At 41.5% G+C, this 15,287-nt stretch overlaps 1 protein-coding gene across 3 annotated transcripts in view; it reads left to right on the top strand.

Annotated features, from left to right (window-relative positions):
- LOC137200409 (peroxidasin) overlaps positions 1-15,287 on the top strand; it is a 56,826-nt gene that overhangs the window by 644 nt on the left and 40,895 nt on the right. For 2 of the 3 annotated variants that reach the window (XM_067615201.1, XM_067615200.1), the window contains exons 1-3: positions 1,162-1,386; positions 12,618-12,689; positions 14,064-14,135. In XM_067615201.1, coding sequence (XP_067471302.1) covers positions 1,202-1,386; positions 12,618-12,689; positions 14,064-14,135 — 329 coding nt within the window. In that variant the 5' untranslated portion in view covers positions 1,162-1,201. Of the gene's footprint in view, positions 1-1,161; positions 1,387-12,617; positions 12,690-14,063; positions 14,136-15,287 lie in introns of those variants that run through there. The other variant, XM_067615202.1, reaches the window with a different exon arrangement.

Genomic DNA, 15,287 nt, shown 5'->3' with positions numbered 1-15,287 from the left:
AATTTTAAACTGCGCAACAGTATAGTGCAGGCTAGTTAAAGTTAGCTCCACCTCGACCATCTCCAACATTAGTGCTGCTTACACATTAAAAAACAATATTCACATAAAACTCACAGGTACAAGTATATGATAGCATAAGGAACTTGAAGTTGAAATTTTACTTGAAATTTTGCTGGTGATACTTTTGTACTTTCACTTAAGTAAGCTTATTGATGCTTTTCCTTGTGATGGAATAGGCTTTCTTACATTGTGGTGTTTTACATAAATGAGGGAATACAATTCTTTCACCATTGTATGGACCCTAAATGCTGTTTAGCCACTGCTACCTGTGATTGCTACAAGTCAAAATATCTGCTGTTAAAAAGGTTCATATCGACTCAAATGTCAAACTAAGGAGGACATTTTGGGATTTAACGTCTCCCAGCAGCGCTTGTGTAACACTGTGACACATTTTGGGATTATAACAAAATTGCTAATAAACTACCAAATTATGGGCTCTGGGGACGTTATACAATATATTTATTTTTAAATTAGCTACAGTGAGTGTTATAAATGACATTTAGGAACAGCTGAGGTCAAATAAATTGCTAATTGCGGTCTGACTAAATGCTAAAGTTCAATAATAATGATACAGTTCTTCTACCAGCTTCAATCCCTTCTCTGTAACGCTCTCTCTCTCTCTCTCTCTCTCTCTCTCTCTCTCTCTCTCTCTCTCTCTCTCTCTCTCTCTCTCTCTGTCGCTGTGTGTGTGTGTGTGTGTGTGTGTGTGTGTGTGTGTGTGTGTGTGTGTGTTTGTCTCACTTCAATTCAATTCAAAGAGGCTTTATTGGCATGAGAAACACATCTTTACATTGCCACAGCATGTCTGAAATAAAAAACAACAAAATAATGTAGCCTACATAAACAGAAGAATTGTGGTTTTCTTGTTAGAAATGCATAAACCGATAATTAAAAAGTAATTTAAAATAGAAAATAGAGCTGACTTGCAGTTAAAAAAAATGTAAAATAAGTGAGAACTCTTCAAACACTATAACATTTATTTAAACCAGTGTATTTAAAGATAATTGTTCTGAATGTACAGTAAGTCTCTCTCTGTGTGCGTGCGTGCGTGCGCGCGCGCGCCTCTGTCCCAGTCGCGCTGCCTCTCAGTCAGTGTGAGGAGCAGCTGGCGGTCTGTGCTCTGCTCGGCTCACTGCTAGCAATGGCGCTGCGGGCTGGCCACCTCTTTCCTCCGTGTCTACTCGCGGTGGCTTTGTTATTACTTGCTAGCGGACCACAGTTTGTACTTTGTTGTCCGAGTCGCTGTTTATGCTTCCGAACCACCGTGAGATGTATGCATCTAAACCTGGAAACCGTACCAGCAGTCTCTCCTCAGACTACCATTCTGTAAGTAGCTTTTTCCTTAAATCTAACGGGAACTCACCCTGTGGGCACACCAGACGGGAATGCAATTAATGCTCAAAGCACTGTGCCTCTCTCCACGTTTCAAGCCTCTGCTAAACTCATATTTGTTGATATTATTGGCGTTAATAAATCAGTCTGTTAAAACCAACTTTTTTGGACTTTCAGCCACTGGTTGAAGTTGGAATGAAAACAAAGGCTAGTTGATAAAATAGGTCTTGTGGTAGTAAAGAGGTTGTTACAGTGTCTCAGGACGTTTTCACCAAGTTAAGACACCTGCCGAAGAGTTCAGCTGTTGGCTGTAGAGGTTAATGAACAGGGTTTTTAGGGTCACACAGCTGGTGAAGTGAGCCGCAAGCAATGTGGAGGAGGGTTAGGCTCTTCAATAGGTCCCTGCATGAGAGAGTTTGTATGAGCAACACAGCACACATCTCCCTAATGAAGACACGCTTTAATGACTTTAAACAAAATGCAAAGTTATAGTCCAAATAGATCTGATCTTAAGCACACTCTTCACTCTTCACTGGGTGTGTTATCATGTTTTTCCAGAGAAGATTCTTGCTCGAGGTCAGTCTCAACCAGCAGGCTTGCTTTTTACAATGGATCTTTAGTGTGATAGAGTCATGATGTGGAGCAGTTTCTTGAGTTGCTTCCCTCACTTACGTCAGAAAAGGTATCGTTGTGTTTGGACTGTTTTTGTGTCTCCATGTTTGACTTTCCTTCTGAGATGAAAGGAAGGAAATACTTCTTACTTGACACACACTTGTGAGTGAGTCCTGGATGTCAGGAGCACTCTGCTATGGTCACCCAGCTAAACAGTTTCCTTTTTTGATGCAGCTGGCGACAGTCTCTCAGAGCCACAATGAAGGAACAAAAAGCTCCAGATCAGTCCAATCTCCCAAATATGTGGCACCCTTTGTCTGTAATTGGCGGCTGCAATCTTGTTGTGCATTTCAGTCTATAATGCATGGACCTATAAATAGCTTCATTCAGCCTGTAAGCAGGGGGGACAAAGGGGCAACTCAGCCAGCCTGAACCACACCAGCCACTGCAGCATACTCACAATTAGCCTTGTCCTCCCAACATCTGGGGTCAGCCCACAGCCTTGAAGGGAGCCCAGGGTGCAGCCCTGCCCAGATACCCCCAAAGGAAAGATGAAAGTCCATCTTTCACCACAGCAATGAAAGGATTGTTTAGGTCGTCTGTAGGATGTGTCTAAATCTGTTAGAGGGTTGATCAGAGCAGGAGGGCATGCTGCGGTTTTCCCCACAAGCTTTCATGCTGGTGAGCTTTGAAGCGGCAGCCACTTGTCGCCTTTCCTCCCTGCTCCGCTGTCATGTCAGGACATGAACACAGCAGCTCCTACTCAAGCCTTCCCTCTTTTCCATTGTATAAAATGTTCAGCAAATCACCGGTCCTCCGCGGTGACAAAACACCGCTATACCAAACTTGAGTTGACCCCGGCACTGTTGTGAAGAATGTCTTACAGTGAGGTTGCAGTTTGAGGTCTGCATGCAGCGGCTGATCAAATTAAGCCTCATAACACGGCAGTCAGAGTGGATTCAGTATGTCCCCTAACAGAGAGGTTGTATGTTAAAGAGTCTACAAATTCTAAATCCTAAGAATATTTGTGTCTTTTGGACTTTTTCTTGCTGTAGAGACACTTCACATGGAGCTAAGTAATGTGTCAGTATAGACACTGCATTCCTCCTATCACCTGGCAGGATGCCATACTCCTAAACAGGGATTTCTTAGGAATGTAAAACAATCATATTATAGGAGTGTCAGATGATCAGAAAGGTTATCTGTTAGAAAAGTCATCTGATTTTGTTATATTTTTATTTACTGGTATATTTTTTACAGATATATTCTTGCTGGCATGATTGATATCTTTAATGTAGTTGTGTAAAACCCTCTGAGATCTATTTATAATACCGTAGCATTAGGGACATCCTTAGGGTTTAACAGGAGTGGAACTACAAAACACACAGAGGTGTCACTTATCTTTATTGTGTCTGTTGGATTTTTGAGGTTGACATGAACAGCAACAAAGACCTTTTCCCTCCTTTAGCCCAGGTGATCAAAAAGCATGTGGGTGACTCACCTTAGACTTCCGCAGGCTGGGAAACCTCTGAGTGTTGTGTGTTTGTAACCATAACAATTCAGTCAGTGTGTAGACGTCTATATGCATGTGTAGGATTAACACACACTGTTCAGATAACTTTGGAACAATGAATGTGTCTTCAACTTCTTGAAAACATCTCTTTCTCATTGCTCTGAGCCACACTGCAGTAGAGAATCAAAAGTCTTGGCTCAGAGGTACTACTGCACATGGGCTCTGTGCCAAGAGCTTTTCTACATGACACTTGGAGCAAGGAACATTGACTTTTTTTCCCCAGATTTTTTTTTTTTTTGGTTCTTTCTGGCCTACATTTGTTTTTCAGCTGTTTTCTCAAAGGACTTTCTGTTTGAGGCATGATAGTAAATTACATTTCCTCTCTGTAATGACACTGCTGCATATCTTCTCAGGGATTTGGTGGCGTTGGGGAAATGATTACTTTAACATTAGCGCTATTCTTCCAACATCATATATATATCAGTTGTTTTACTTTTTGTGCTGGATTATGGGTGGTATTACCTCAGCAGCTCTTTGTATGACACACAGTGTCAGAATCTGCCAGTGTAACTTCATTTCACAGGTCAGTGTACCTGTGGTTTGGACATTTTAGCTGTTTGCTTGTCATTATTTTTGAATATATTATTGCCTCAATGATTAGTCAATTCATTGGTTGCCAGGCAACTCTTTTGATAATCAGTAATTCATTGAAGTCATTTTTTGAAACAGAAATGCCAACTCTTGTCTAGTTCCAGCCCCTCCAATGTGAGCATTTGCTACTTTTGATATCATTGTAAAGTGAATGTTGTTGGGTTTGTACTGGTGGACAGACAAAACAAGATATTTGATAATGTCACCAAGGACTTGTGGAAAATATCATGGACATTTTCTGATGTTTTATAGTTGACATGATTAATTGAGAAAATAATCTGCACAATAATCAATCATGAAAATGATGATTAGTTGCAGCTCTAGTCTTGTTTTTATGCTGCTTGAGTGTGGAATTATGTCATGTTTCAACACTGGAGCCTTAATGTACACATGTATGTACAGCATGTGTCTGCACAGCTGCTAATAGTGTCAGTCTGTTAATGCACCACTGTATGAAGTGGCTTGTGTCTGTCTTTTGGTGTTCATCATGTTTATTTAATCTGTATGCAGTAATTCAGTTGGTTTTTAATGTATTGTGATACTTGACGTTCTTAAGCACAGTTATTGTAAACAACAATTTGAAACTGTGCGGATAGATGTCAGTTCAGTAGCTGTGTGTGCTGAGTGAACGGCAGTATTGAATGGAGTGAATGTCCAGATCATGAGTGGACACTGGTGTTTGTGGGTGCAGGACGGCCGGTGAGTCCGTTCAGTGGGGGTTGTCGTCACGCTGTCACCAGGCTGTAGACCTGATAACGGCTGTGAAAAGCAGACACATTTCTGTGGCCCCCTACTTGAGCTCTGAATGGTGGTCAGCAGCCAGCCACCTCCCTCTGTCTACATGTCTTAAGGTTGTTTACCCCTCACCTCGTGCACTGCCCCACAACAGTGGCCTGGTCTGACTGAGTGACAGTGTTAGTGAGTCAGGGAGGGAAAGTGGAGTTCCATTGTGTGGAATTTGCTGCAGTCAGGCTTTGTGAGGCGCTCAGTCTCTGCAGCATTATGGAATGCAAAGCCAGAAATCCCCAAAGCTTTGCTCATTTGCACAGGGAGATTGGGCCCAAGATAGTTGTTGAAAGGAACTCTACTGGCCCCTTCCTGTGCCCATCCAGTTCAGGACAGCTGGTGAATTTGGGGAGCACTGTTTCACATTTCTTTTAAATTAGTTCCTGAAAATGTATCTTGAATAAACACTGAACGCTGGTTATTTTAAACCTGGGCCTTATTTTACTTGTCATATTGGCTAAAGGCTTGTGATGAAAGTTCAAAGCTTACTGCACTGCAATGACATGGGTGTACAGGATACTGTTCTTCATGCAGGGCCAAGACAACTTCTAACAAATGAACACAAAAAACACATGAAGAGCATGAAGCACATATTGTGAGCACAATTTTTCTGTTTGTCATAAGATTTTATTGCTGCTCTTTTATTGTCTGATTTTATTAGTTCTATATGTCCATAAAGCACTTTGTACAGTGTTTTATAAAGTTTTTTGTTACATCCATAGAAATCATACAAACCATCAGCAAAAAAAAACTGTAGTAGTAGTTACACATTTAATATTAGAGATGTTTTCGGCAGCTTCACTATCTCTCACCTTGTGTCCTGAATTGTGGAATTCAGTACAAGAAGTAACAAGCGCCACGCCAGCAGCTCTGTGAGGCTGCATGGAGGCACAGTGGTACTTTGAGTTAAAATCATGGCTGTAGTAAAGAGCTTGATACGGCACAGCCTCTCTGCCTCGCTGCCAATTTGTCCCACAATTTGTGGCCATCAGCGGTTTTGCCTCCCCTGTGGTCCAAAAACCATTTTCCTCATAGTCCTCCACCTTGGTATTATGAAGTTTTAATTCATAAAGGTTTTATGTTTGTAAAATGTGTCCAGAGCCCAGAAAAGTTGTTTTTTTTTTATGTGCATGACATCATCTATCTAACCATCTAAGTGCATGGGCCTAGCAGGAACATGCGGGCGAGGCATGTGCAGTCAGTGGGCCACACAATGCTGAAACAAACCCTCACGCTAGAAAACGTAATGCTTTACTTCCTCAGTGAGCACCATTAATTCAATTTAATAGGCACAATGGTGACAATCGTAACATGCTGATGTTGAGTAGATGTTATGTTTACCATCTTAGTTTAAGGTGTTAGCATGCTAACATTTGCTAATTAGCAAATTGGGATTAATCTTCTGGGCAACATGGATGTCTGGTTATTCAAGAGTATGGTTGTTGATGTATTTTTATTGCAGTCTGGATCAAAGTGGTGGACTGACCTTGCCATCCTTAGAACTATGCTGCTAGCATGGCAAATAAATGTGAGTCCAGTCCACTGATGCCGGCAGTCCAGTGCATTTAAGTTCACAATGATAGTGATAGTCTGTGATATGGCCTAAAGGAGAGAGAAGACCAATGGCTAGTGAGCAAGCTAAAGAAGGGACTGTTGTATCTATATGACATTGTAATTAATGACAAAAGGATATTTAAGCTGTTACTGTGTTAAAATGGATGATGTCAGTGACAAAACTATGAACTGTGAAAAGGCTCAGGATGACAATAAGTGGAGTTGTTCATGTTTGATGGTGTCTGACATATGGAGCTATATACTGAGAAAAGATGATATTAACCTGCTTAAGAAGAATCTTTGATGCATCAACATAAATCTGCGTGAGATGCCCAGACACTGATCATTTACAGCTGTCTCTGAGCAAACCTAGATGAGACAGTGGTTAAGGAAATCTTACAAGACAGTTTATGTTCAGTAGTTCTGGTGATTGTTACCCTAGTTGTGTGTACTGTATGTGCACTACTCCTTCCACTTGTCTTTGGTCAGGTTTCTGTTCTAGTAGTGACTTCTCTCTCATGACTTCTAGTTTACTTGCTATCTAAAAAAATGTGCTCGAAAATGAGTTCCCCTTGTATTCATTTTATTTGTATGACTCTTAGCCGTATGTAGTTGTCTAAATACTTCTGGCACTGTGGGGTTCGATAGGCTCTCGCTGTGCACTAGCGCTCCCTTGACAAGAAACAAATCCTTGTCATTTTTACACAGGATGTGTTTAGTAGAGAACCATCGCAGCCATGTTTGGAGATCCTGGTTCACTGTTCTTCCAACCAAGCAAGAAGCCAGCCATGTTCTTGTTTAACTAAGAATGACTCACGCGCATTCGAGAGTCCTTGGCAAGCCCACTTGGGCATGTGTCACAAAGCCAAACGACTCCTCTGACTAGAGAGAGGGAGAGAGAGAGAGAGAGGGGGAGAGAGAGAGAGAGAGAGAGAGAGGAGAGAGAGAGAGAGAGAGAGGAGAGGTCCACACATGGCACTCAGATGCGAGTAGAATTGGGCAGCAGCCAGCTTCACTCGTCGTTCTGGCTCAGACAAGAATTTACAGAAACCTCTTCTGAAATTTTCCTTGCAGCTATAGTCCACATTTGCACAGCTCAGCATCATATGATCTTTGTTTTCTCTTTGAATACACAGAACCGTTCAAACTCAACACATGCTAAATGCCACGGTCGAAGATATGCACACCAGCGGCAGTGGCAGATATGTTTTCTCATTAGTGCTGTGAGGGCGGTTAATTATTTAGCAAGTACACTCCAGTTTGCATGTCACTTATTTTCACACAGTCATTTCTGAGCAGTAACACAACTTGTACATCAGAGCAACAGTCTGACAGCACAGCTACACACTCTCATAACACACTGATTCAGCACAACAGTCAGCATCTACAGACATGTGCCAGCTACAGTGTACACACTCAGCACTTTCAAACACAAGATTTGTTTGTGATTTTTGTCTTTATCAATGAATTCAAGAACTTTGCACACACTGAATGTCGCATGTGTACCGGCGCTGCCTTCTCTTTTTGATTATATTATTATTCAGCCATTATGTGCAGGATTTGGTGGACACATGTTGTTGTCGAAAGCATGTTTTGCATCTGAGCGGTTCACTGTGCTACAGCAGAGCAACTAGCCACAGATTCACTGGTTTCTGCTGCAGCTTTTCCATCAGCTCTCTCCTCAGTACCATCACAGTTTTGTTTGCTAGATGGTCAGAGGGAGTTCACATCACTTGTGCTGTGTCCATATAGTTGAGCAGCATCATTAACCCGTGTGGCACAGATAAGTAACAAAATACAAAAATGAAAACATGTAGAGCAGTGAATGATTAAATAGACCAGACATAGGCTAAATATGGCCAGCCTTTACAATCATAGATCATTAACCAGAGAAGAAGATGACAGGAGCTTGGCAGTGCCACACAGAGTTTAAGCTCTTGACTTAAGAGCAACATTGAACTATTTTACAGGCTTTACTGGCCTGCCAAGAATAGGATCCTGATAAAACAGTGAATCTTTTCAATTATTTTAAAATTCAATTTACATCAATGATTAAATGACAAAATGTTACAATACAAAGTACTGACTATTAGCAGCTTAAATACAGACATGCTAGTATTTATTTTGGCCTCTAAAATTATGAATTGATTAACCTGTTGTCCAACATTCAAACTCTCATGTCTGTTGGGATAAAGTCTCGGTGGGGAAGTTTGTTATGGAAACCAGTAGACATATGAGGGATAGAGTTCTTATCACGCAGGCTATTTGCTCAGACTGGATAGGTTACATACTGGACCCAGTAACAGCCCAGCATCAGGTCCCCTAGTGTTGTGATTGACATCACTGTATCAGCATCAGTGTGTGTCAGACCTGCCTGCTCAGGAGACACATGGTTGACAGAAGACTTTTATAAGGATTATCATTTAAAACATTCACCTTTAAGTTCAAAATACCATTAGCAGCATTAAATGCAGGCCTCCCAGAGCTTTTGGGAGGTGAACTTGCTCTGTGTTCATGTTGTTTTGTGTTGACTTCAGTCTGTACTGAGCTCCACTGCTGTGGAAGTAGAGCTGAGTAGAGTAGAGGCATGTTAAATGTAATTCTCCTGTATGGAGCAGAGTAAGTGTGTCCCTGAATCACCTCTGTGCACTCACTGGACCTGTACTTTCATCTCAGACACAGTGTGCCCAAAACACTGCAGGCAGATTGTTAGCATTGTCTACTCTAAATAGGTCATTCTAATTATCTTTTGAGAAATGTAAGTCTTGAGTTTAGTTTATGCCAAAGAGCTGCAGTGCAATCAAAGGAGCTTAATGGTAAAATCATGCATTCAGTCTCCTAAAAAGTACAGTACAAAAGTCTCTAGAAGTAGATCCCTGGGCTAGTTTTTCATTAAAAAATCATTTTCTCTTTGTCTGTGGGCTTTGTTCTTATCAGCATGGCATGTTAAATTGTGGGCCTGCCATCCTGTGTGGATAGATGACAAATTTCTTTGTTTTCAAAAAGAAATTAAATGATCTTTTGTTCTGCCCTCACAGTATCAGTGCTATTGTTGTCAAATTCCCATGGCTCCCTCATTAGTGAGCCAGGGAAGCTGTTCACTTTCAGGCTTTTTGTTTAGACAAACTCAGAATAGTCTGTCAGCCCCTCTGCAGGGTTGTTAGCCTTGCTGTTTTATAACTCCCTCTGGCGCGTTGCCATCAAAACACATTAATGGGAGCTAACAGACTCATTTAATAAGTCCCGGAACAAATATCATAAAACATTCAAGCAGACTGTGCTCATTTTTGATGACAACATCCCAGCATTCTCTGGTCCCTCAATGAACTATTTGCTGAAGAATGTCTCACAGACGTCTTGTTTACTAGATGTCCTCTGTGCTTCTTCCTGTATTTTTTCCCTTTGTGGACTGACTCCTCCCCTGCTTTTTTCTCGTTCTCTGACGACAAACCATCACAAAGCAGCTTTATAGAGCATCTCGCTCCTCTGACAAATTGTAATCACTTCCTGTTTAATTGTTGTGAAGTTGTTGTTGATGTTTGCTCTCATGATTGCTGAAGGAGCACTACTGCTAGTGTAGATCTTGTGAATTAGTATAGTGAAACAGATGAAGTGGGGTCAGTGCAGATGCGTCACAGAAACAAATGACATTGTCAGGGTATTGATGGATAGGCAAGGTCAGGTTCTGGCCCACACACACACACACACACAAAGTTTTTATTAACTGATCTGCAGACAACACAATCACTCAGAATAACACACAGTACTGCTCAGAGTGCCGTTCAGTCTCACTCACTGCAAGCCTGAGAGCACACAGGATACAGTATATCAGTACTGATGTCATCAGCTCCAGTACTTCCAGTACTCGCTGGTCATCTGAGCCGCACCTCCCCTTCATCAAGAGCTGATGCTTTAAACACACCCAGCTGCTACAGACAACACTGTGCTTGACCTTATTTAGCCTTCTTTTCAAAAAACACCATGAAAGTGCATGTACACATACACACACACACACACACACACACACAAACACAGCAAAAATAACATATCCACCAGCAAGGGCAAATAGTTCAGTGAACTACTCACATTCACCCACACAGCTCAGGGTAAATGCTGTATCTTAAGAGGGTTTGAATAAGAGACATTTACTTTAAAGCTGTATTTGCTCATCCATCAACCTATAGAGAGTATATTACGTCCAAGTTCAAGATAAAGCTTTGTATGAATCCGGAGAACGAGCACGCAGCTTCATCTTTCCTCCAGACGTCCCTCAGCAGGAATCAGAAGCACTGAACCATTGCTTTCATGCCTGCATATCAGATGGGTGCTGCTTGAACCAGCACGTAGCCCTGCGCTAATGCTCCCCTCATGCCTTCATCCCTCAGAGCTGGAGGCAGGTATGCAGGACAGCCCCTGCCTCAGCATGCCTGCGTAGTGCACTCTGCACCCTGGGCCCGTTGCCTGGAGAGAGATGTTTTCCTAAGGGTGCAGCACCTCTTCACCTAGCAGTGATCCCTACTCTTCCCACAGAAGACCCTCACCTCTATTTAGTGTATTTGACAGTTCATTTAATGAGCGCTCCACATGCATCAAACCTAATGAGCTTTTTGTTGTTTGGTTAGTAGTTCAGAAGCTGTTGAGTCATTTAAATGTAAAGTCTTATCTTGACATTAAGACGTTTTCTCACCTACTTAAGGCGGTGCCAGAAACAACAATATCACCCTAGCTGGAGGACGTTCCACACAAAGCATGTCAGTTACAAAAAAGCTCTTTGACTGGATTCTTGCACTAGCTTACAGTCTATATGAAAGGAAGTCAGCATATGAAAAAGTTGGATCCACTCTGATTGGATCCATATGCGAGGGATTTTATAGAGCGAGTGACCCATAAACATTTCACTGGCTATGAAATCAGTTGATTTTGTTATTTGGCCCACATTTTTTTTTACAGAAATATAAGAACACAAAAAGTCAAGAATGTATAGCTTTATGGCTCTTTGCCTGTTGTACATAAAGGGAAACGGACAACATGAATAGCTCAGCTAGTGCAGCAGCTAAATTAAATGTGGCTGCTCGGGACGGACTTCAAAGCATGAAAGTTTGTGTTAGATATCATGGAAGAGAAAAGGATGCTAACGCTAACATCCTCATCACCCTGGCGCCTTGACAGTTTTGCATAATCAGTGAAGTATGTTATGTCTGTGTCACCCAGTCTCAGAGTATTTACTTTTTAAGGTCATTGGCTAAGAAGAATGCTGGTAGAGAGTGTAAACTGTTACTGGGAGGGTTGAGCCTTCTAGAGGGGAAAGGTTGATGTAGTTCTTCCTTTCCTCAGTGCTGTGGTAAATCTGCTTTGTGGTTCCACCCTAATGCTCTCTTCATCTCTTTGTCTGGAGGTGTTTTCAACAGGCTTTTCTCCCAGAACACCATGCTGGGTCAAATAATGCTCAGCTGTCTAGTACGGTTGTTGTTGGTTAAAGCAACCACTAAAGACCATAAATGAGTGTAGATGTGAATGTTTTCAGGAATAGTGGGGGACTAATACAGTGTTCCTCAAACATAACATAATTGTTCAGATGAGATGTTCAAATTTCACATAAGTCGTCTCTCTGTGGCTGGTAATGCCACATGTGGTTAAGAATGATTTCACCTTCACAGGGCTAATTGCGGCATTACAGTCTTTAAGCTTGTCACTTTCACGGCACTCTAAGTCATTGGCTGTAAGGCCCAGGAGTGATTAGTGTCATGTGAAGCTATACTGTTATCATCACACAGCCTCTTTAAATTAGAAAGTAAAAGGAGAGAGATAGTGAAACCTGCTGACTAGCCTTGTGATTGTTATCTTTGGGGCAAGTGTTATATAAATCTACCCTCATGATTAAAGCTTGACAAAGGCATTCTTGTGAGATGAGTAATGTGTTCAATTATCCTTGGGGATTATTACATGAAGGCTCTGCTGTGTGCTGTGAGTTCATACAGATGTGTGTTGCCTGCTTTCTACACTTTAAGATATCTTCCAGTTAATGTATATATGCAGCTAGTGTACATGTCATTGATATACTTAATCATATCTTTCCCTGAATATAAATGTCTTTCTTTCTGCTCTACAGTGACCTGAGGTTCAACAAAATCAAGGATTTACAACCCGGCTCCTTTAGACGATTAAAGAACCTCAACACACTGTAAGTCTTTGTCTCCACTCAGCATGCATAATAGTGAACCTTTTATACTACATCATATCCTGTTTTTGTTATGAGATTGTTCCAAAATAAAATCCAGCTTGTGAAAGAGTATCACCATGTAGGTAAGAACTTTCAAGGTTACAGCAAGGCTTCAACAAGACTGCTATTCACAAATTAATCAGGCCCATTTCCTTAAAACAGCATTCTACTGAATGATTGTCACTTCCCTAGAAAGTCCTGTTGTATTACACATACACGGGCAAACGCTTGCTCTGTTCTGCTGTGGTTTCACACATGTAGGTCAGCTCGTAATCTGTGAGGAATTTATTTTTCCACTTCCACCCACAGGGCTATTTATCATATGTCCAGTCTGCTAGATGGCACATTGCTAAGCTAATAAAGTGTTCTTCATGGGTAAAATATTAGTTTAGCAACCTTCTTTACTTTATCTTGATATGTATGCATTCTTCAACGTGGAGTATCTTGATATACCCACACTTTAGACTGTTCAGCTGACTGCCATCTTAAATCAAACATACCTGACCTCTCTCAAATATTTGCAAACATTACTGAGATGCCTGCTCTTCATGCTGAGGAGTAAGGTAGAGATATGCAAAGAAGGGAGTTAGCATGACGCTAAAAGTGAAGCTGTCTAGATTCTGATCCAGTCATATATCCATGATAGTTAATAAACATGAGAATATGTGCAGGGCACAGACACAGTGGCTTAGATTGCATTTCAAAGTGAAGAAAAGTCCCGTAAGGCAGAAGAAAATCCCAGCTTTTCCTATCAGCCAGCCAGCCATGAGGCCTGTTGAGGCTTTATATCCTGAACAGCTCTTTATGGTTTCAGGCTCCAGTTCCTGAACAGTTCCTCCAGACTGAACAATAACACATCCTAAAGTATATCAGTCTTTGAACTACAGAGACATGTCCAATATTACTGTTGTACAGACAAAAATATTTCTGTAATGTCCGTTGGAAAGGAGAGCCATTTGTCTTCTCTTGAGTTAGCCACAGATAAACTTTCACTTTCTAACATATGTACAACCAAAATCAAAAGTTCTTATTGTTTTGCATTTGTGTTGGGTTCAATGAGGCAGTACTCTTCAATGAGGAAACAAGTGATCACACACCAAATGACATTTTAAATCACAGTCCTTGTGATTTCAAAATGCAGAACTTGTGTGAACAAGGTGAGCAGATGATGTTAAGAACTCCTCTATATTTTTAAAGGGGGGTCAACTGATGAAAACAACTCTGAATGACACTATACTGCATCCTGTCTTAATATACATGGCATAATCCACTCAGAAATAACCAAGAACAAGTGTACTGTTTATAACCTCAAAATAACCTATGTTTCCTTCACAGCCTCCTAAACAACAATCATATACGAAGGATCCCCAGGGGGGCATTTGAAGACCTGGAAAACCTCAAATATCTGTAAGTTGCCCTCGTGTCAATCTCCTATTGCCTGTGAGGTCAAGTGATAGATTTTGAGACAGCGAGGGACTATTTTTGTCCTGTCAGGACAAACAGGCAAAATGCCACTGTTGAAATGATTCAACAGAAGAGGAGGCGTGATAACATATATATCTTTTCTTTTCACAAAAACAACATATTGACTGTAAAAGCGGAAGACAGCTGACGTCGCTAGACTGCTTAGTCAGTAAAAAAATATCAGTGCAGTTTACGGAAAATGCGTCAATGACTCCCTTTGTCTGATCCTTTGTACTTATGTGTCTGGAAGTCTTGACCTGGAGGCAGTGTGCAGAGGTGGTTTTAAGGCGTGCGTAGCTTCAGGCTTTCTGTGGGATTGCTAGTTTGCTCCCTTTGTTAGTCACTGACCTCAGTTGTGGTGAGAGCACTGTCTGTGCTTCCAGATAGACACCGTCTCATCTCCCCGCTCAGTAAGTACAATACTCTAACACTGGAGCAAAACCTGAAGTTAATGAAGGGCACACTTAATCTGATTTTTTTTTTTTTTGTGTGTGTGTTTGGTGCACATTTTGAGACTAAATATGACGTCATGTTTTATGCTGTCTCAAGTTGTCTGCATCAGGCTGATAACAGCAAAATATATAAGCAAGAACTACTGATAAAGACCTGTGTGTCCGGGGAAGAATATCACTGGCCAGATAGTATGTTGTACGAGCTCTGCACACTTGATACAAGATCATACACATCAGCTCCACTCAGCAAGGCAGAGGGAAGGGAGGATAAAGGGATGTACCCGTTTTTTCTTTTTCTTTCTTTTCAGCTCACTGACCCTCAAACACAAACGTAAACATTCTGTCCCGGCATACGTCCCCGCTCTTCACGCTGTAATTAAACGCTGTAGCCATTTACGGACTGTTTTAATTATAGAGCCCCTCTCCCTTTAAAGCAGAGTCAATCTAAAGCCTGTACCATAGCCCCGACCTTTGTGATTAGGGTAAAGTGTCCCCCCCAAACTTCCCCCTTCCTGCTGACTCAGTCTTCTATAGCTGGGGGCTAGATTGTATCTCCCGCCTCACCTCTTCACTTCCTTTGGACCCCAGTTAAGTCGACTCCCTGTCATCTTTCATGTCCTCCTAACTTAATAGCCAGACGGCT

Source organism: Thunnus thynnus, chromosome 16, assembly GCF_963924715.1.
Source record: "Thunnus thynnus chromosome 16, fThuThy2.1, whole genome shotgun sequence".
NCBI classification, from domain to species: Eukaryota; Metazoa; Chordata; class Actinopteri; order Scombriformes; family Scombridae; genus Thunnus; species Thunnus thynnus.
The sequence above is the reverse complement of the archived record's forward strand: the minus strand, read 5'-3'. Positions and strand labels throughout refer to the sequence as shown.